Raw genomic sequence first — 21,675 nt, forward strand, 5'->3', positions numbered from 1 at the left:
AATCACTGAAATAAAAGTTGGGCATTGCCAGGTGCCGGTGGTTCATGCCTGTAATCCTAACTACTAAGGAGGCTGAGATCTGAGGATCAAAGCCAGTCCGGGCAGGAAAGTCCATTAGACTCTTACCTCCAATAAACCACTAGAAAACTGGAAGTTGTGCTGTGACTAGTTAGTTGAGCTAAAGAGCTGAGGGACAGCGCCCAAGCCCAGAGTTCAAGCCCCACCACAGACCAAAAACAAAAACAAAAAAAGTTGGGCATCTGTAGTCTCCATAACAAAGTACCTGTAGTTTTCTCCACACTCATGCTTTTTTTTTCCTGAAAAATAATATACTGCTTGGTTGAAGAAAAGTATGATTAGCCAAGCCAAAAAAAAAAAATCATGTATCTATGGCCAAAAATGGTGATGTGAAGGACAGAAAATCATCTTTGCTTCCTTGTGTATAAATCTCCTTCAGCATACAAGAGACCACATGGAAGAGAGTAAGAAGACAACACACACTTGAAAAACAAAAGTAAAATTATTCTACAGTCAAATTATTCTTATACTTTATGTTTACGGATTTATCCTTTCAATATACTTCTAACAATACAGGAGCAATTATTTTAATATGGGGATGGTAAACAGAGAAATTACTATTTAAAATTACTATTAAAAAAAAACAAAAATAAGGCATAGTGAAGTAAGGTTTATTAATTTTACCCTTAGCTCTCCTAATACAAATCATCTGTAAATGCTGATTCTGAGAAACAGTTCAAAGAATTACTGCTTCAAGTCAGAACATCATGCCTTCCAATCCATCCTCCATGAACTTCTTATAAAGTGCCATAAACTTGGCTACAAAGGCTTCCAGGTGATAAATGGCCTTGCTCCCCAGCTGCAGACGGTGTTCATAGTAAGCTGCCATTTGGGCCACTTCCCCTTTCAGCTGTCCATCACAATTATGTAAAAGTTCCAAGAGAAGGCCCTATAGAGAAACAATTAGTTAACACAGAAAGGAAACATTTAAAACTTAGCCAAATATGCTTTATTTTTCTCACAAGAAGTAAAATGTAAATGTGCTATTTTTCATATAAGTGAGATCTTCTTTTATGTAAACCAGCAGTCCTTGTCCAAAAGAAAACCTCATACTTTGTAATGTAAAAATGTGGCTACCTACCATGTAACAAACTGCAAATACAGACAGTCCCTGACTTAACAATAGTCCAACTGAATGATTTGTTTTAGCATTATGACAGTGAAAAAGCAATACAAAGCCAGAAGAAATCGCATTTCAAATTTTGGTCTTTTTCAGGGCTAGTAATAGGCAGTATGAGGTTCTCTCATATATATTGGGGGACAGGTGGGATACCACAATCCCCCAAAGCCACACAATCATGAAGGTAAATAATCAATACTCTACTGGTTACTGTCCTGTTAATTATATGTATTAGCTAAATTATATTACTGCATTTTAAAAAGAGAGATAGGAGAGGGGAAAGGGGGAGAGAGAGGGAAAAGGGAGAGAGAGGGAAAAGGGAGAGAGAGGGAAAAAAGGAGAGTGAGGGACAGAGGGAGAGAAGGTAGAGAGAAAGAAAGGAAGAGGGAAGGGGTAAAGAGGGAGAGGGAGGGAGGGAGAGAGACAGGCAGGGGGAGAGGGAGAACAGAAAGGGGAGAGGGAGAGGGGGAGAGGGACAGAGAGGGAGGGAAGAGAGGGATAGAGGAGGAGGGGGGAGAGAAAGAAGGGGGAGAGAAGGGGGGGAGAGAAAGAGAGAAGAGGTCTCATTAGGTTGCCCAGGCTGCTGAGCCACCACGCTGGCTATGCATTTTTTACTTATAGTATTGCCCACTTACAAAGGGTTTTTATCAGTGTGACTGCAATATAAACCAAGGCACATCTGTATTTAATTGTATGAGGTGGAAAAATCCAAGTATAAAGGTTTTAAAATCAAAGACACTGCTGCATTTACAATACTAATCATCTGTAGACAATCTAAAACCCCATCAGTATGAGGCCATATTAAAAAAAAAAGACTATAATAAAGTCATACAAAGAAATACCATCCATCCACTAAAAAGAACATGGTGAATCTGTAGTCATGAACAATGTCCATGCTACATTGTCGATTCAAAACACAGTGCACTGATTTGAAACCAGATACACAAATAATGTATTTGTTTCAATAGAAAGTCTGTTAAAAGTGGTAAAAATGAACTTTTATATTTTCCTTTCATTTTTTTAATCCTATGACTTTTGTATTACTGGGTGATTTTTAATAAGAACAAACAAAAACCTGTAAGTTCTCTAACATTTATCAATCAAGAAATTTATCTAAGTAGCTCAGAAAAAAACCTCCAGTCTGGATTCTGCCTTCCTAAAATTATATTAAGTGAAGTAAGGCAGGCCCAAAGAAACTTAGGTCCCATGGTTTCCCTTATTTGCAATATCTAGTATATGTCTGAGTCAAGCAGAAAAGGTCAGATAAGGTGATGTTAGGGAAATGAACCCTAAGATATGTATTCAAAATTTTTTTTCTTTCATGCGATTGTTTCTAACGCATTTATAAGATGATTTCTTTGTTGCTTTGTATGTCCCTCCCCCACAGTATAACCCCTGCTTTCACTGTATTTGATGTCGGTATAATTTGTGGAGGGGAAGGGAAAAAACAAATCGTTTAAATAGGGATACAGGTGGACCCATTGCAACAATGAGATGTACAAGTCGTTATGTTGAAAAATGAACTTACAATTTTGGTGCGGGGGGGGGGGACAGGGAGAGGAAGCGGGGAGGATTGGGTAGGGGGGGCAGGGGAGGATGGGAAGGGATGGGAAACAAAGGAGGAGGCTACAATGCTTGATAAGATAAGAAATGTACTCATTATCTTGCCCATGTAATTGTAACCCCTCTGTACAGTATTTTCACAATAAAAAAATTAAAAAAAAAAAAAAAAAAAAACCTCCAGTCTGGATTCTGCCTTCCTTTATAACCTCATTCTCTATGGGCCGTTGAGTCCTGCAGGCTACAATGCTTATTCCTAGCTATTCACCCATGTTTCCTCTTACTCCCAAGTGTCAGTTTATACTTCTTTTTTTCAATGAAGCTGTCAATGGCCATCCACAGTCCCACCCTCCATTATCAAAACTTCATTTTATTTCTTTAATAGCACTTGGACCATTCTGAAATCCTCCTCTCGTGGTTTCTTATTTCACTCCATTAGAGCTTAGCTTTCCTCCCTGACAGCAGGCCCTCCCCCTACCTTCTTGGCCAAATCCTACTACTGTTTAGCAAACAGCAGAGGCCAGATGCATCTGTGGAATTAATACAATGGAAAGAGGAGACAGTATGAAAGCTCCATGACCACATGACTGCACATGAAAAGTCCAAATATGATTGCAAACGAATACAGATCTGAAACCAGTTTACCTTCATTATTATCTCAGGAGGAATACAATGAGTTAGAAGCTCATAAAGCCTTCCACGAACTTCAAGGAGCCTACATAAAAACAAAGAACAGACATACTGCCATTTGTGATGAAGGCAAAATTTGAAGTGGTTTCTCATACATAGGATAGACATATAGAAGCTTCTTTTCATTTCAGTTCATTCTTAACTTTATTTTCATGGTGCTAGAGGTCGAATTGTGGACCTTGTGCATACAAGCACTGAAAAGTGTGCTACATATATTCCCAGCAGTTTTATAAAGTAGATATGAAAAGGGCACTCATTATATCTATCAATTGTGAAAGTACTACAGAACTTTCATGAATGATAAGAGCTGAGTTTATTCTCAATATGGAATATACTTAGTTTAATGACATATCAAGTAGTATGTTTGTGTGTGTATTTGTGTGTGTATATATATGTGTATGCCAGATGGACAGGTTAAGTGTATTTAGAAAAAGTTCATGGAAAGATCAAGCAGTTACAAGTCTATGTCATAGTAAGAAGAAGACACAAGCTATTTGAATGAAAGACCAAATAGCACAGAAGCAAAACTGTCCTGTCAAACTCAAAGGGGACAGACCAGAAGTGAACAAGAATATTAAGTCTCTAAACCTAAAACTCCAGGCTCTGCTAATTTCAAGACAATAAGAAAAAAAAATTCTCAAAGCACATTACACAGTTCTACTTACCATTATGTATACTGTGCAACCACAAAAGAGAAAAAACTTCAGATGAACTTACTATACCACCATAGATAGATGTGCCATACTTCTCATAAATCAGGGTAGTGATTTTTAAAAGATTCTTAAAAGTAAATGTTTAACTTTCTTTCCTAGAACTCCAAAAGAATGAAGCTCTGCCATATTTAAAATTTTTTAAGTTAAAAAAAACCCCGTAAGTATAAGCATTTTTTGAACATCTGTTTTGTGCAAGACATTATATGAAATGATATAACTCAGTTCTCATACCAGCTCTGTGAAGTCAATATTAAAGATGAAAGAACAGTAACGTGTCAAAGTGGACAACAACAAGGCCCCATCTTAGCAAAGATCTGTTTATTTTAAAGTTAATGTCTGTCAAGCATTTATCTGCTGTTACTCAGAATGAGGTTCACTGAAACACAATATTCATTCCTAATGATTATGCTCTGCCTAGTAAACTCAAGGACCCAAGTTCAAACCCTAGTACTGCCAAAAAAACAAAAACAAAAAATACCAGCTGGACATTGGTGGCTCACATCTGGAATCCTAGATACTCAGGAAGCTGAGATGAGAACTGAAGTTTAAAACTCAGGCAGATACTCTTATTTCCAATTAACCAGCAAAAAGTATAAATATGGTCCAAGTGGTAAAGTGCCAGCTAGAGTAAAAAGCTGAAGATGAGCAAGAGGCCCTTAGATCAAGTCCCAGTATTGACAAAAGAATAAAATCTAAATTTACTATGTTTGTGCCCATATTTCTTGATGTGTTGCAAGCAATTAAGAATATAAATCTTTTGTCGAAGAAACATGGGTTTTGTAGGACTAGCTCTATCTCAATAAGTCAATGTACCTAAAAATAATCTCTCTAAATCTCCCTTTCTCATCTACAAAGTAAGATGATAAATGTTTTTCTCATAGGATGGCTAAGAGTTACATGAGACAACAGAGTATTTATTAAGGATCAGCTACTCTTCAAATCAGAAGGTCATAACTAACACAGGTCAAATGAGAATCAAGAAAACAAATAGTTAAGACTACAGGGTCAAAAGATGTCATTGCATTTAAAGGTGTCATTGCATTTAATGATCAGCAGACCCTAGCCTGTCAGTATTTCTGGTCAGCCTCAAGGCCTTCTGGAATTAGGCAAAATTTCTTTTTATGTGCACAAAAAACTGAATTTCACAGTTTACAGTTTCAATGAGGAACACCACTTCTTGTATGAGATTCTAAAGTTTTCTTGGGAAATCAGAGGAAAGGCAGAAGCAGACAGAAGAACTAGGCAATGAAAAGTAAAATTTAAAACATACAGGTGTCATTTGCACCAAAATCTCCTAAAAGTAGGAAAGTTCTACTACAAATTTTCTTCTTTAAAATGAGAAAACTAGAAAGTCAACTTCAATGGGGAAATAGTTTTTGGAAATATCATTCCTAAAACCTGTTTTATTTGAATTTCATCTTTTTAATGCATGAAATGTCTTCACTGCTCATCAACATTTAACTGAAAGAAATGAATGAACACATTTCTTTAAAGATCATATTTTTTTCTGATGAGGCTACTTACAGCATGTTATTTTTTGAAAATTAGAATTCATTAGATGTATTAACTCTGAGGATAAAAAAATGGAATGCTCTTCTGTAATTTTCATTTAAATCAAGGAATCTGAAGTTCTAATGACTATGCTCAGTCTACTATGGACCCTAAAATGATCAACTAGGATCAAGGATGGTTTCTCAGTTCTGACAGGGTACTAGGATTAAAAGCTCTATTTGGCTAGTGAGCCTGAGGAAGTTCCTTCACATTCCAAAGGTGCTGAGCCTAAAGACTCTTATTTTTTTATCTGAAGAGTATGGACTCTTTCTCAGTCAAAACTGTCATAAAACCACCAGTAGTTGAAGTATTTTTAGCATGTCCATTTCCTAATAATAGAGCTACTGCAGTAAATGGAAACAATTTTGCAGCAAATGTGGAAAATATATTTTGAGTAGCCATGTGAAAATCACAATATTATTCTTAATAGACATCATCAGGCATGAGCACAGCATTTTATACTTCTCAAACCATTATCATACAATCTTATGCACTCATAACAAAGGGAACAAGTATCGTTGTCAAGGTAATGAAAATAGCATTCTCCCAACCCAAATGAAGAAGTATTAACTCCAAGATGAACTTAGCTACTCAAGGATACTCAACTAAATTAAGATATTAACTAGAAATCTGGTGTTGTTCTAGCACATTATACATCACTTGTGAGGTTATACATTATTCTTTTCAATATTAGGAAGCCAGATACATTATTCTGTATCAATGTTAAGTCACCTATGATTATGAGAGGAAAACTAATAATTCCAAGTTTAAATTTATGTATAAATTCCACTTTTACATGTTAAAAGCTTAATAAAATTCCACTTTTACATGTTAAAAGCTTAATATAATACTATTCTGGACCCCTGAACTTCAGGAATTAAATCTGACATTTTCTTTGTAAGTTCAACATTTAGATTCAATATTTAATTAAAATGAACTCTAAGAAATGAACTCCAATAAATGAAAACAAGAAGTTTTTTTCTGTAGTATACTGTTTGCAGTTATTTCTTTTATCCATTTTTTCTCCTTTAGTTTATTCTGTGTTGTGTGTGTTGTATAGAAATCAAAACCAGTGACCCTTTGTCTTGTATGTAAGTTTATCTGATTTGGAGAAGGGAAGGGGAATGACAGAAATGATGGGACAAAAAGTGAACCAATGCAACAATGATAATCATTAGACACTATGTTAGCAATGAACTTTAGCACTTGGGGGCAGGGAAGTTCAGAGGGAGAAGTGGGAGAAAAATGTATTCATTACCTTACTTATGTAACAATAACCCTTCTGTGCATCAGCTTTACAATAAATTTTTTTAAAAAACTGACATAATACTATTCTAGACCACTGAATTTCAGGGATTAAATCTGACTTTTTCTTTGGAAAGTCAACATTTGGATTTAATATTTAATTATAGTTCTAAATGGCCAGGTGTTAGCAAACCACGGCCACTACCTGCCCCACATCAATAAGGAAAGCTTTATCATCAGTCTCACACTGGTTACCTTTGTGGTGTCTGCTGACTGACAATAGCATTTGCAGTCTCTCTCAGATAAACCTCCCAGTCTGTTTCAGGGATTTCTTGATCTTCAGTAAAAGGATATCTACAGGACAAGGAGAACACAGGCAATTAGAGAAAAGAACACTCATGTCCCAGTGTTCCTGGCAGTAACTGCTCTTGTACTCACTGTTGTACCCTACAGGCTTCACACATAAGCAGGGCTTTCCTGAGGTTTCTGCAGGACTTTTCTGCCAGTCTGTGAGCCAGCTGTGGCGGAAGAGTCAGACCTTCCTTTTTGCACACAGTTGTTAACACAAGGCAAATCTGCAAATAACAAAAAATAAGGAAAAACATACTGAGATAATTTCTGTTGATAATATCTTTATATATGTTTTTAACATATTATTTCACAAGTTTGACAAGTGGTAATTTACTTGTTTTGCCCCTAATACAATGTTTCTAATATCACTACTTTAAAGATAAAGTATGAAAGTCTATTAATAGTAGAAAAGCTCTTTTGCTGATAGCTGTTAAGAATGACAGAAAAATACTACATGTATTAATGTTGTTTGAGACTCTGATTCCCAACACAGGAACCAGGTATTCCCACATCATCTACTTGCCAAATCTATTCTCCTATACTGATGTCTCTTTCTATACCAAATAAATCAGACTGAGCTAGAAGACACTAGTTAGTGGAATTTATAATACTTCTTTAAAGCAAAAGTTGTTTTAAGAAAAACTCATTCTATATATTAGTCTTGGGTATTTACAACTATATTCGTTAGTCTGTCTAAGTTGTACTTAGGTCCTATCTATATCTTTTAAATTATTGATAATTCACTGTGTTTTTAAAAAAATGAACATGTTAGATCAGAGGATTTGAGAAGAATTTTTTCTGACTTACATCTTCGATGCTAGGTGCAGGCACACGAACTGCCAGACACCGACTACGAATAGGTGGTATGACTTTGGATGTAGAATTGCAACACAAGATCAATCTGCAGGTGGACATGTACTTTTCCATGGTTCTCCTCAAGGCATGTTGAGCATCTCTGGTAAGTTTGTCAACTTCTGTCAATAACACCACTGAGTCAAAGAGAAACAAAGCAAACTTTAACTTCAGTTAACTTGGCCTTGAATTTAACTCAGTCTCCTTTACTTTCATTAAGAGTCAAATCCAAAACACCAAGCTTGATATTTTCCTCTTCCTATTGACAAGGACAAATTTAAGTTACATATATGGTAAGAATAATTAATTTTTTATTTAAAAAAAATTCCATCAACAAGCCAGATGCTGGTAGCTCATATCTGTTATCCTAGCTACTCAGGAGGCTGAAATCTAAGGGTCATGAGTCAAAGCCAGCCCAGGCAAGAAAGTCTGTGAGACTCTTATCTCTGATTAAGCAGCTGTGGCTCAAATGGTAAAGTGCTAGCCATCAGCAAAAAAGCTCAGAAACAGAGCCCAGGCTTTGAGTTCAAGCTCCAGGACCAGCACAAATGAATAAATAAACAAAAAAATTCCATTAACAAAAGTAAGAAACACTTGGCAATATAAAGTTTAGGAGGTTACTTTGCTGTCTGATTCATTCTAGCCTCTATTGGTATGCACTACAACTTATCAAAGGAAGGATGTACTATGCTGCATCTTTAACTTTAAAGAATACACTATGGAAAACATTACTATAAGACACATAGCCAACAATGTAAAAGGTATATGGACATTTACTTGGTGAGATTGTACCTAGCCACTTCTAGGATTGGCCTTAAAAGTCATACAGGAACAGTACAGAGGCAGGGACTGACTACAGCTTGTGAATTTCCCATCAAATTAAAAAAAATATTTCTAGAAATTGACAGTGTCAATTAAAATGACAACTAAAGACTCCAAACCAAAGTTTACTCATGAGATTGACATTAAATGATGGGCTATGGGTATGGTTCAAGTGTTAGAACAACATTCCAAGGTTCAAATCCAAGTACCACCAAAATAAAAATGGCAATAAGTGACAAAGTTTACCCCCAAACTCTAGTTATGAGCAAGTACAACTGAAAAGACACACATAGTCTCAGCACTTGAGTGCTAGGAATGACCAGAACCAGGCACCTGACTGCTGTTAGGACAAGAACTCCAAAACTGCCCACAGTAATACAGTGGAAATAACCAGAGCCAATTTGAAAACAGTAGACTCCACAATGCCCAATTAGTGGGTGAAAGCAAGGAAACCCTGATGCAGTAAGGTCTGGAAAAGCAGTAAACTCTGGAGAAGATAAAACCAAACTCCCTGCCAATACAACACTGCTCAGCAAGAAATCCCAGAAGGAGAATCCCTACTGAACAGAATGTGAAAGAGATGGACATGCTAAAAGAATGGCAGAAGGGAAAATGGAGATAGAGCTCAGAATATAACATCATGTAATGTTACTGCTTTGTGGGAAAAAAAAGGCGGGGGGGGCAGGCAGCTCACGAGCCTCAGGCTTAATGAGATGTACAAAAATCGTTATGTCAAAAAACGAACTTTACAACTTTGGGGGGCGGGGATGTGAAAGGATGGGATTGGGAAACAAAGGAGAGGGCAAACAATGCTTGACAATGCTTGATAAGAAATGTACTCATTTTCTGTAATTGTAACTTCTCTGTAGGGTATTTTCACAACTTAAAAAAAAGAAAGAAAGAAAATCTCTTTAGCCTCCTCCTCCCTCCTAGGAGGTAGAGGAAAATCCACTTTTTTTTGGATGGTGTTTCTGGGGCTTGAATTCAGGGCCTTGAACCACACCTCTACTTCTGGCTTTTTGGTGTTTAATTGGAGATAGGAGGCTCACAGATTTTGCTGCCTGCCCAGGCCGCTTTAAACCAGGATTTTCTGATCTCAGCCTTCTGAGTAGCTAGCATTACAGGCATGAGCCAGTAGAACTAGACTTCATTTTTTTTTAAACAAATGATTAACAGCAAAAGATCACAGGTCTATTCAGAGTCATAAACCAGAGAAGCCAGACACAGTGGCTCATGTTTATAATGGCTACTATGGAGGTTAAGTACCAGAAGGATCAAGATAAAAGGCCAGTCCGGGCAAAAGCACATTCCATTTCAACCAACCAGCCAGCATAGTGAGATAAAACTCATCCCACCTACATGTAGGTAGTGTAAATAGGAAAACCGCAGTCTAGATTGGCTCAGACAAAAACACAAGACCCACTGCAAAAAAATAATGAAGCAAAGAGGGCTGAGTGCATGGCTCAAGTGGTAGAATGCCAGCATAGCAAAAAGAGGCCCTAAATTCAAACTCCAATATTGCCCCCAAAAAGGGGAACAGGAGCAGAACAACTTCTTTATAGATATGGAAGTCTTAAAAATATCTGCGCTAGTATTACTTACATGGTTTTGTCCTTTTTAAAACCGTAAACTTAATACAAGAAGAAACTTTTAAAACTGTATTTGAGTACTGCTAATATTTCTTAATGATACTAGTATCTTTAACCATTAAAATTTATAGGTATATTTGTTTTTGTAGGTTTTTCTTTGTTCTCTTTTATCACCTTTAAGTAGTTGTACAAAGAGGTTTCAATTCAACATGTCAGTTTTGAGTACAATGCATTAGAATCAATGTGACTCCTTATACTTAGGTGTTATCCTGATGAACATTTTTTAAGCATATTTCTTACTATAACAGAAGATAATAAGGACATAGTGCAAGCCCCAGTGGCTTAGACCTGTAATCCTGAACCAAGATTTTGAGGACTGCAGTAAGAAGCCAGCCCAACAGTAAAGCCTGAGACATTTCATAGCCAAATTAACCAGCCAGGGATGTAGCAAAGGTGATGGAGTGCTAACCATGGGTGAGAGAGCACAAGGGAGCTCTGAGTTCAAGCCCAAGTATACGCAGAATAAAAAACAATAACCCGAAAAAAACTACATTATCTTTTCCTTTATTTTTATTCTGTAGTGAGGGCTAAAGACAGTGATTAAAAAGTAAAAAATATAAAACATTTAGTATTAGAAATGTTAATATTAGAAAATAAGTAATATGGACCTTGAAAAACTAATAAAACAAAGAAGCAAAACTGGATAAGAAAATAGGAAGTGATGAGTGCAATATACTATGATCAAATACTCATGCCAAAATCCAGTAACTAAGTGAGCAACTGCTAAGGCTTTCCTTCCAGAATCATGACTTGGATGTTACTTCACTGCCACCAAATACTGTATCAGTGGTATTGGCAAGAGAAATTATTCAGAATCATACCAATTGAAAAGGAAGAAAAAAAATCCTATTTATAAACAATATGAATATATTTCTGAAAAATCCACAAGAAAGAAAAGAATAGTACAATTAGGAAATTAAACAACACAGCAGGATATAAAGTATTTAAAACATTTAAGATGTAAACATCAGTAACTCATACAAATAAAAAGTTACAAAATGTAAGACTTGCTAGTGTACTAGTAAAGAACAAATTCATAAACTCTCACAATTCACAAAATTTGTCAAGTCATAAAAATTGCACTAAAGAAAAAATATTTTCTCTCCACTCAAACTGACATAGATTAAAAGTGACTATTTGCAATGTTGGTAAGTGTTGGTTATAAATACGTATTTACCTCTTCTTTCAGATGAAGCATTTGGAAAAATACTTCAAAAAAGCATTAAATATCAGTATATTTAACATCATGAAATCTTATCTGTAAGAATTATGTGCATAGGGAAAATACTAGTGGGCAGGGACCATCTTTAATAGTTCTTTTTGGTGGATGAAGTTATAGTGGACTTTAATTTTCTTTCTGTTCATGGAAATAACTGTTAATCAAGAAAAGAAAACTTTGGTCACACCAGACACCAGTGGACCACACCTGTAATTCTAGCTCTGTAATTGGATGACATCCAGAAAATGTAATTCAAAAGCAGTCCAAAAGGCTGTCAAAATCGATCTCAAAAATAATCACAGCCGGGCACCAGTGGCTCACGCCTGTAATCCTAGCTACTGAAGAGGCTGAGATCAAAGAATCATGATTCAAAGCCAGCCCAGGCAGGAAAGTCCGTGAGACTCTTATCTCCAATAAACACTCAGAAAACTGGAAGTGGCGCTGTGGCTCAAGAGGTACAGTGCTCGCCTTGAGCTGAAGAGCTGAGGGACAGTGCTCAGGCCCAGAATTCAAGCCCCATGATTGACCAAAAAAAAAAAAAATCAACAGCTAGAGGTATGGCTTAAGTGGAAGATTGGTAACCAAGAAAACAAGTCAAGCAAGCACAAAGTTCAAATTCCAATATAACCAAAAAAGGAAAAAAAATATACATTTTGGTCAAAAGTATAATTATTATGTAATTTTTGTGTGTGCGCAAGCTGGTAACATGTCTTGAACTCAAAGCTTTGCGTTCTCAGCTGTCTTGCTTGTTCATGACTGACACTCTACCTACTACTTAAGCCATGCCTCTAGTCTGGCATTTTTCTGGTTAATTGAACATAACAGTCTTACAGACTTTTCTGCTCAGGCTAGCTTCTAATTGACATCCTCTAATCTCAACCTAAGTAGCTAGGATTACAGGTGTAACCATCAGTGCCTGTTAAGAACAATTATTTTAATATAATTTTTTATTTTAAATAAAGTTTTTCCCTTATTCACCATGTGAGTAATGAAATAATGTTGTTCTTCCCACAAAATTCAATTCCCTTGCACACAAAAATCTCTTTGCTCACTTTAGAAACAAACTCCAATTAAAAAAAGAGGCAGGGGGATCGATGTGTAACAACAGCCTTGTCTTTCAGCACATACCTTTAAAATCTCTTTGAGTGTTTGTTTCAAGCTGCTGCGACTGGGCCACTGTTTTCAACATCTCCTGAATTACTACCCGGTCACTATTTCCAGCATCACTACACAAAACAAGAAAAATGAATGGTTTTGAGAATGTGTGTCCACATTCTTATTAACCTGTTATTATAAGAAAACCACTGAACGGCTCTTCTTTGGCTTGGAAACAGGATATTGCTATGCCATCCACGCTGACTTAAACACGCTACACAGTACTGGTTGGTCTCAAACTCCTAATCTTGCCTTGGCTTCCCAAGTGCTAAAATTACAAATGCACCACCATGCCTATTTTAAGTAGTTAAAACTAGGGTGGGGGTGACTTGAGGGATGGGGATGGGTGGGCAGGGAAATCAAAGGAGGAGGCAACAATGCTTGATAAGAAATGTACTCGTTACCTTGCTCATGTAATTGTAACCCCTCTGTACGGTATTTTCACAATTAAAAAAAATTAATAAAAACTTTGGGGGGAACGGGTTGGGGGAGGAAGCAAAGGGATAGTAGGAGAAAAACAAAGGAGGGGGTAACAATGCTCAACAAGAATTGTACTCATTACTTTACTCATATAACTGTTAACTCCTCTATACAGCATCTTTGCAATAAAATAAAATTAAAAAAAATTTTAAACAGAAAAACCAGTAAACACAGCCGGGCACTGGTGACTCATGCCTGTAATCCTAGCTATTCAGGAGGCTCAGATCTGAGGATCACACTTCAAAGCCAGCCCAGGCAGGAAAGTCCATGACACTCTTATCTCCAATTAACTACCAGAAAAAGTGGTGGTATGGCACAAGTGATAGAGCACTTGCCTTGAGCTGAAGAGCTTAGGGACAGTGCCCAGGCCCAGAATACAAGCCCCATGACTGACAAAACAAAAACTAGTTAATACGTAGTTACAATTATAAACCTCTAAAATGATTTAGGGTCATTAAAAATATTAACAGCCAGGTACAGTGGGTCTCAACTAGAAAGAGATGAGGAGGATCACAATTCAAGGCCAGCATATACCTAGATACTCACAAGTGCAAATAAACATGAGAATCAATTCCAAAAGCAACCAAGGCAAAAAAGGCTGAGTGCCTACTTCAAGTGTCTGTCTGCCTGGGAAGTATGAGGTTTTGAGTTTCAATCCCAGTACTACCCAATAAGAATAAATTCCAGTTGGATTATCACCAAAAACACTGAACATATTACTATATTACAATAACATTAAGTTCTAATAATTGGGTAATAGAGTTTAAGATACGAACTATTGAGTGATTACAGACACAAATCTAGACTTATACCAACATACTGCTTTAGCACTTGAGTAAAGTACTTCTTAAACCAAAAGGAGTCAAGTCATCTGGTTAATTTAGGCTAAATGGCAATACATTTTTTTTTTTTTTGGTCAGTCGTGGGGCTTGAACTCTGGGCCTGGGCACTGTACCTCAGCTCTTCAGCTCAAGGCTAATGCTCTACCACTTGAGCCACAGCACCACTTCCAGCTTTTTCTGTTTATATGGAACTGAGGAATTGAACCCAGGGCCTCATGCATGTGAGGCAAGCACTCTACCACTGAGCCACCTTCCCAGTCCAATTTAGGGTAAATGAATGCTAACTTTAAATACCTGAGAAGCAATTGGCTTAATCTCTAACTGGCTATCCTTGCCTCAGAAGATCTCATGAGGACAGAGAATAGTGAGGGAAGTAAAAAGCTTTACTTTCCCAAATAGCCATTAAGCTTTACCCAACTGCTATAATTAGAGCAATATATCTACAGGGCCTCATTTGTGATGATATTCTGAGCCAAGAATTGAAAAATTTCCCATAGAATTAACACTCCTACTTTTATAATTAACCGCATTTCCTCTCATTTTATTTCTCTTTATTTCCTTTGAAATTAATACCTATTTGCTAAGCATGTTTTAAGGACTAAATATCATAGTCCTTGGAAAGCTTTTCACAGTGGTTGCTACTGCATACACATCCACATTAGCTTAAAGCTCTATTCCTCATTCCCTGTTCATCTCCTTCCTTTCCTTCTAATGGATCTGAAAAGGTCCTCTACTATGTTCTCCTTCAAGAATCCAACTTCACTGCTACTACAGGAGTCTTTAATATCTTCTCAAGACTATAATGTTATTATATCATAACAGACCCTGAAACATTAGACAAGGAAAAGAGACCGCAACTAAAATTCAGTTTCTGAAATATTCACTCCACACTTTGCTCATCAGCACCAAATGAAACAGAAGAATTTAAGGGAAAAAAAACTATGATGATACCACGTACTTTGTGTACAATATGGAGCTCTGTAAGACACAGAAATTGAAACTGCAATTACTTGGCAGAGAAGGTGAAGTGTGAATTAGGCTCCATATTTTGAGGAAGGCAGCTTTCCTTCGTTTAATATACTGTTGTCTCACACACATAAAACTTTAAAGAGATAGTGTTTTAAAATGTCTTAAAATTTTGTGTTAAAGATGCTCATTTCCAACCATTTTTAAAAAACTGTTTAGTAGCAAATTTACCTGGGATTAACTTCAAGGTGGTAATTACTTGCAATAGTGCTGATTTCAATTTTCTTTTTAGATGGTGTCTATAAACAAAAAAAAAAATTCATCATGTATTGGCTATGTCCCCTCACTTCTGTATTTTTCGTGTGGATTTATTTTATCATATAAGCAACTGAACCTTGAAAATAAAGCTTAATGTAGTTTAGAGTCTTTTACTTCTTCCTTACTATATATACAAGCATGTTTATAACATAGGTGCTATCACATACGTTTTTATGATTTTTACTTCCTCCAGAAATCTCCAAATCATCCACAGTTATCACCAAATCATCATTCGTAAGCAATGTACATATATTCTTTCAGACTTTCCCATATTAAACCCAAAATAAAGAAAAAAACAGGTAAATTAGAAATCATTCGTCTGGTGCTTTGCTTTTTCGGCTTAATGTAGCATGACAATCCTCAGACAACTGATACGTTGTAGCTCTATACTGACCTATATTTTGGATGTTTCAAAGCTAACCATACTAATGAGCATTTTGTTTTTCATTTTTTTTGCCTGTGTCTGTCAAGAGAGCAATCTATTTACATTAAACAGTTTAACAATTCACTTTTCCAGTGGCAACAATTATTCTTCCTCAATATTCTTCACCTATTGTAAATTTTACACACACACACACAGTCTGAGAGTTAGGGCTGGGACTTGAATTTGCTAGCCTGTGCTACAGTATGCTTGTAATATGCTTTATTGTGCCTTTCAATTTTAGACAGTTTTGACTGTAAGAAGGGACTCACATGACTACCCTAAAGGTCAAATACCTATGTATGTTCACTGTCCACTTACATTTCTCTCTTAGGACTACTTGTTCTTTCATTTACTAACCAAGTTGTCTTTTGGTTATCAACTTGTAAAATTTTTTATCCAACATGTCCAATTCCAATATTTTATGACAATCTTTTCCTATAAATTATCATCCTGTCACACAATCTTTTTTTTTTTTTGCTGGTTGTGAAGCCTGAACTCTGGCCTGGGTGCTGTGGCTCAGCTCTTCAGCTCAAGGCTAGCACTCTACCCTTAGAGCCACAGCACCACTTCCGCTTTTCTGCTTTATGAGGTGCTGAGGAATCAAACCCAGGGCCTCATGCTTGCAAGGCAAGCACTCTACCACTGAGCCACCTTCCCAGTCCACACAAACTTTTAAAACTCAAATTGACTCACAATATCTAGTATATTTTGTTTGTTGTTTTTGTGTTTTATGTCAGCCCTGTGCCTTGAACTGAGGGCATGAGCATTGTTCCTGAGATTTTGTGCCCAAGACTAGTACTCTATCATTTGAGCTACTACTCCACTTGCTTTTTTTGGTACTTAATTGGAGAGAAGAGTCTCACAGATTTCCCTGCTCTAGCTGCCTTAGAATCACAATCCTCAGATCTCAACCACCTGAGTAGCTAGGAATTTAGGAGTGAGCCACCAGCACCCTGCTTTATTTTATTATCTTTAAGTAGTTGTACAAAGATCAGAAAGATTTTCTTGAACTACAGAGAACTTAATCTAAGAAATCTTATTCTAAGACACTATTCATTTTTAATATTTAAAACTTTAATTTACCTATAATTTATCTTTGTAAAATATGTGCTTTCCTGATAACTAGCTATGCTACACATTTTTCTGGCTCATCTGTTTTCCACTAATGAGATGCAGATCTCCCATCATACTTTTGGACTCTGTTCAGTTTCACTAATTTCTTTGCCAATATATTACTGTTACAATATTAAAATATTATTACTATCTTGCAACAGAAGCCCCAGTTCACTAATCTTTTTCACAATTGCTTTGGCTAGGCATACAAACATTTTCTTCCATGTAGAGCTTATCATACAAATTTTAGAACTAAGTTCACATATGTAGAACGTATACAATTTTCAAAAACTTGAATTGTAATTGAAATTTACATGGAAACTTGAGAAAAATCAACACTTTATAAATATTAAGCTTCCAAACTGATAACATATTTCATCATTTTATCCATTCAGCTCCCGTTTTTTTGTCCTCCAGTATACTATTACAGGTTTTTTCTCCAGATCTCATACTATTATTAAATTTTTCCACATTTGTTTTATAAGCCTTTCTAATAGGATATACCACTACCACAAACTCAATATGTCAAGACTAAAATACATTTATCCTTTTGATTCTAGTAATAATAGTACGATTCAGATTCAGCTTTAATTCTGAATACATGATAAATATAAAATATTGTCAAGGACTGTGAAGAATATGACGTTACTTACATAACTTCAAAGTAAAGTACAAGATGTATAAAGAAGTACACTAAAATTGAGTCCTATAAAAGTATAAACTAGTGGGAGAAAAATGGGGGAAGGGGTAACAAGTTTGACAAGAAATGTACTTATTACCTTACTTTGTAACGTAATCCCTCTGTACATCACTTTGACAATTAAAAAAAAAAGAAACTAAAAAATAACAAAAGTATAAACTAAAAGTTATAGAAGACTAATCTTATAAAGTAAGAGAGAAACTTGAGACAGGAGATTTCAGTGAAGTCTAAAACACCATCCATAGCAAAACATGTAACTTACTACAAGGTACACTGACCACAGCCCAGACAGGGCAAGATCACAAGACACTTCTAAACTGCCTCTGGCCTCAAGTTTCCTTTCCTAGTCCCTACCTCACCCCTTTTTTTTAACCAGTTGTTTGATTCAATGCTTAAAATTTTTCTCAAAATCATTTCCTTCATTTCCATCTCTCTCAAAATGCTCTCAAAATAATAAGTTTCAGCAGGGTACTGGTGGCTCACACTTGCAATTCTAGATACTCAGGAGGATGAGATATAAAGATACAGCCCCAGCACAAAAGTCCATGAGATTTTTATCTCCAATTAATTAAGTAAAACTGTGTTTTAAGTAGTAGAGTGCTAGCCTTTAGCAAAAACACCAAGGAACAGCACTCAGGCCCTGAGTTGAAGCCTCAGAACTGGCACCAGACAAACAAATATTAATAATAACAGTAAGAACAACAATAACAATAATAGTAATAGACCTCAGAAATTTTATTTCTATTCCAGCCAAAACATTCTCAGACTGCTCATATTGCCTAACATAAATGACTTTGGTCTCAGTCTCAGTATCAGAAACTCTCCTCATCCAGTATATCTGAAATTCTTTGTTTCTATTTTTGTATGTATGTTCTGTGTACTGGGGTTTCAACTCAGTGTTTTTATTTGAGCCACACCTCCAATCCTGAAATTCTTTCTAAATTGTACCTTAGGTAGCCGTTGATGGGAGGGTGCATACATGACCAGAACTGAAAGCCTCTGCTGTAAACATTTGGAAACTGAAATATTTTCATGAACATTTTCAAAGAAAAAAGCTTACTGTGATGGTCTGATGTTCAATCCTCAATTTTTCTACTCCAACACCATAAAGTTCACGTAGAATACACATAATTCTTGTTTTTTTTCCAGCACCTGATGGTCCATACACTAACAGATGAGGGAAGTCACCACACTGAACCTGGAAGGGGGGGGGACGGAAATAAAATAAAAAAGAACAGGCATTTTCACTTTATCTAATCAAACTGCTCTCAAAATATTTTTTTCTCAAATATATATACTTACCAAACTCCCACAAGCAAGTATATGAATTTATAGTTTAATAAACTCTAAAATGATTTTATTCCCCTGGCATTAACCTAACTTACATACACAGCACAGAATATCAAGATACTATAGTCAATAATAGAAAGCAGGAACTCTCAACACAAGCTGACAATCAGAATCTCCTAGAGAATCTCCCAGGGCTAAACTCTATCATCCAAGGTATCAGGATTCTGTAATTTTCAGACAGATGCTCATCTTATGTGAGTTCCTAAAAACTATTCCCTGTGGTAAGAACTGGGTGCATTTGATTTAGTTGTTAGGTTACTTGGAAGGTAAAGAACAACTTCACAAGAAAGTGGGAATGCAATACAAGGAAAAAAAGACAGATAATGAGAGTATGTTCTTAAATTAGATACCATACTAGATAATTGGGTTTGACCTGTTGAGAAACAAAGCCAGTATATACATACACTAGCCACAGGGTTAACTATGAGATGGAAAATGAAATATTCATCAGTCCTTGGTTGAAGCCTGCTTAGGAAGAAAGGGGAAGGAAAAAAGAGCAAGCATAATTCCCAGGCTGCTTAGAGATTTCAACAGGAGAAAAGTTATCAGGCACAACACAAAAGTAGGAAGTTGAAAGTCAGTCTACAAGCACTAACAGCATGAAGATTGGCAGAGTACTAAAGGTGTCCACAGATTTAGGGAAGTACTTCAATGGTACTGTTTACCTTAATTAAGCTTCTGAGGTGACTGTGATGATTAGTCAGATGTGGTAACAAGTGTTATGAAAGCTATAAAGATGACAGGGACAGAGGCTTTAGCTTCAGGTAAAACTTTATCATTGTAGACAAAGTGAATTAAATAATGTACAGAGTAGCTTTAATACATTATGAACTCATCTCTGGCACTGCAAAAGTAAAATCTAAAAGAAAAGGAAGTATTCTTCTAATACAGTACTTGGATATAATAGGTACTCTACAAATACTAATTGGTCTAACAAAAAAAAAAAGATATACCTTAAATGTTACACAGTTTTATTAAGTTGTAGATACAATAGCAAAAATGTAAATTATATAACATATGCTCCAAATTCTGTACAATGAAAAGTAGACATGGGAAGTGAAATCAAATGTATTTACAGCTAGGACATTTAAAGTCAAAGTTGCTGGTAGAAATGTACTAGGCAAAAAAAAAGAAAATGTAAAACACATTAAATATATTGCTGTAATACATCTATTCTTAGTGTAATACATCTTTTCTTAGTACAAACAGAAAGAATGACACCCCCCCAAATCCCTTCCACTTCCAAATATTGAGTTTCCTAAAGACTTGTATATATAAATGGCCCTTTTTCTTTTAAATCACTTTGGATCTTAAAAAGTATTAAACAATTAGGTAATATTTACTATTTTCAAATTGGCATCTGGAAATGAAGAGTGCTAAGCAAAATTATTTCCATAAGCATCAATAAGTAATTTCATTGCCACGAGGCACTTTTATCAACTACAACATAAAAACAGGCAAGCAGCATGAAAGTAAAAAAAAAAAAAGAAAAGAAAATCTTCTTTGAGGAACCAAATTCAAGACAATCCCAGTACAACCATACACTTGGAAAATTAGAAATGATCCGACCCCTTCCTTGCACACAAAGACAACAACATGCTATTTTATTTTTTTCAGTCTTTTTAAATGGGTGTAGAGAGGGGCTTCACATGTTGAAATGAAACCCCTCTGTGCACCATATTTTATTTTATTTCTTTTTTTTTTGGGGGGGGGCTCCGGTCATGGGGCCTGAACTCTGGGCCTGGGCGCTGTCCCTTCAGCTCTTCAGCTCAAGGTTAGGACTCTACCACTTGAGTCACAGTGCCACTTCCGGCTTTTTTCTTTTTGATTATGTGGTGCTGAGGAATCGAACCCAGGGCCTCAGGCATGCAATACAAGCGCTCTACCACTGAGCCACCTTCCCAGCCCTGTGCACCATATTTTTAAACAAAACGATCAAAGTCAGTCAGATCCTGTCACCTCAGCGTTCAAAATCTTCAACAAGGAAAACTGCAGGAAGAGATAAGGGTGGGGGGGGGGGGGAGGAGGAGAGTGAGGAGAGGGGTGACACTGATCAAAGATGCACTGGATTCATCCACTGCTGGGTGAACGGCGAACCTTCTACGGCTATTTAAAAGATAAACTACAAACGCATGGTTTAAAAACAATCTGCCCGGGCCCCCCGGGGTGGGGGATGTGGGGTGGGCGGGTCACGCTCCCAAACACACTCAGCTCCCCGGACGCTGCGAGCAGACCTTGGATCCCGCAGCGTGCGCACCTCCACGGGCTCCTGCGGGCGCCGCACCCCGTCCCGGCCACGGTCCCCCAGGCGCTGCGATTACGACTCGGCCCGGGCTCCGCGGACACTTCCCGGCTCAAACCTGGAGAGGCCTCACCTCTGCAACCCCCCACCCCCAACACACACTCGCCGGCTTCACAGTGCAGGGGAACGGCATTCCCTGCCGGCCGGGGGCGGCCGGGGAGCCGGGGGCGGCCGG

The 21,675-nt window shown here is 36.8% G+C and overlaps 1 protein-coding gene across 1 annotated transcript in view; it reads right to left on the minus strand.

The window, feature by feature from the left end:
• Window positions 1-668: 668 nt before the first annotated feature.
• Window positions 669-21,675, minus strand: part of Rfc3 (replication factor C (activator 1) 3, 38kDa) — a 29,662-nt gene continuing 8,655 nt past the window's right edge. Inside the window, exons 4-12 of the mRNA XM_013031452.1 lie at window positions 21,329-21,575; window positions 18,909-19,046; window positions 15,525-15,592; window positions 12,979-13,076; window positions 8,116-8,297; window positions 7,396-7,532; window positions 7,213-7,311; window positions 3,404-3,473; window positions 669-967 (exon numbers count right to left, since the gene is read on the minus strand). Of these exons, the coding sequence (XP_012886906.1) occupies window positions 776-967; window positions 3,404-3,473; window positions 7,213-7,311; window positions 7,396-7,532; window positions 8,116-8,297; window positions 12,979-13,076; window positions 15,525-15,592; window positions 18,909-19,046; window positions 21,329-21,575 (1,231 nt within the window). The 3' untranslated portion in view covers window positions 669-775. The remainder of the gene's footprint in view (window positions 968-3,403; window positions 3,474-7,212; window positions 7,312-7,395; window positions 7,533-8,115; window positions 8,298-12,978; window positions 13,077-15,524; window positions 15,593-18,908; window positions 19,047-21,328; window positions 21,576-21,675) is intronic.

Source organism: Dipodomys ordii, unplaced genomic scaffold, assembly GCF_000151885.1.
Source record: "Dipodomys ordii isolate 6190 unplaced genomic scaffold, Dord_2.0 Scaffold140, whole genome shotgun sequence".
Lineage (NCBI taxonomy): Eukaryota > Metazoa > Chordata > Mammalia > Rodentia > Heteromyidae > Dipodomys > Dipodomys ordii.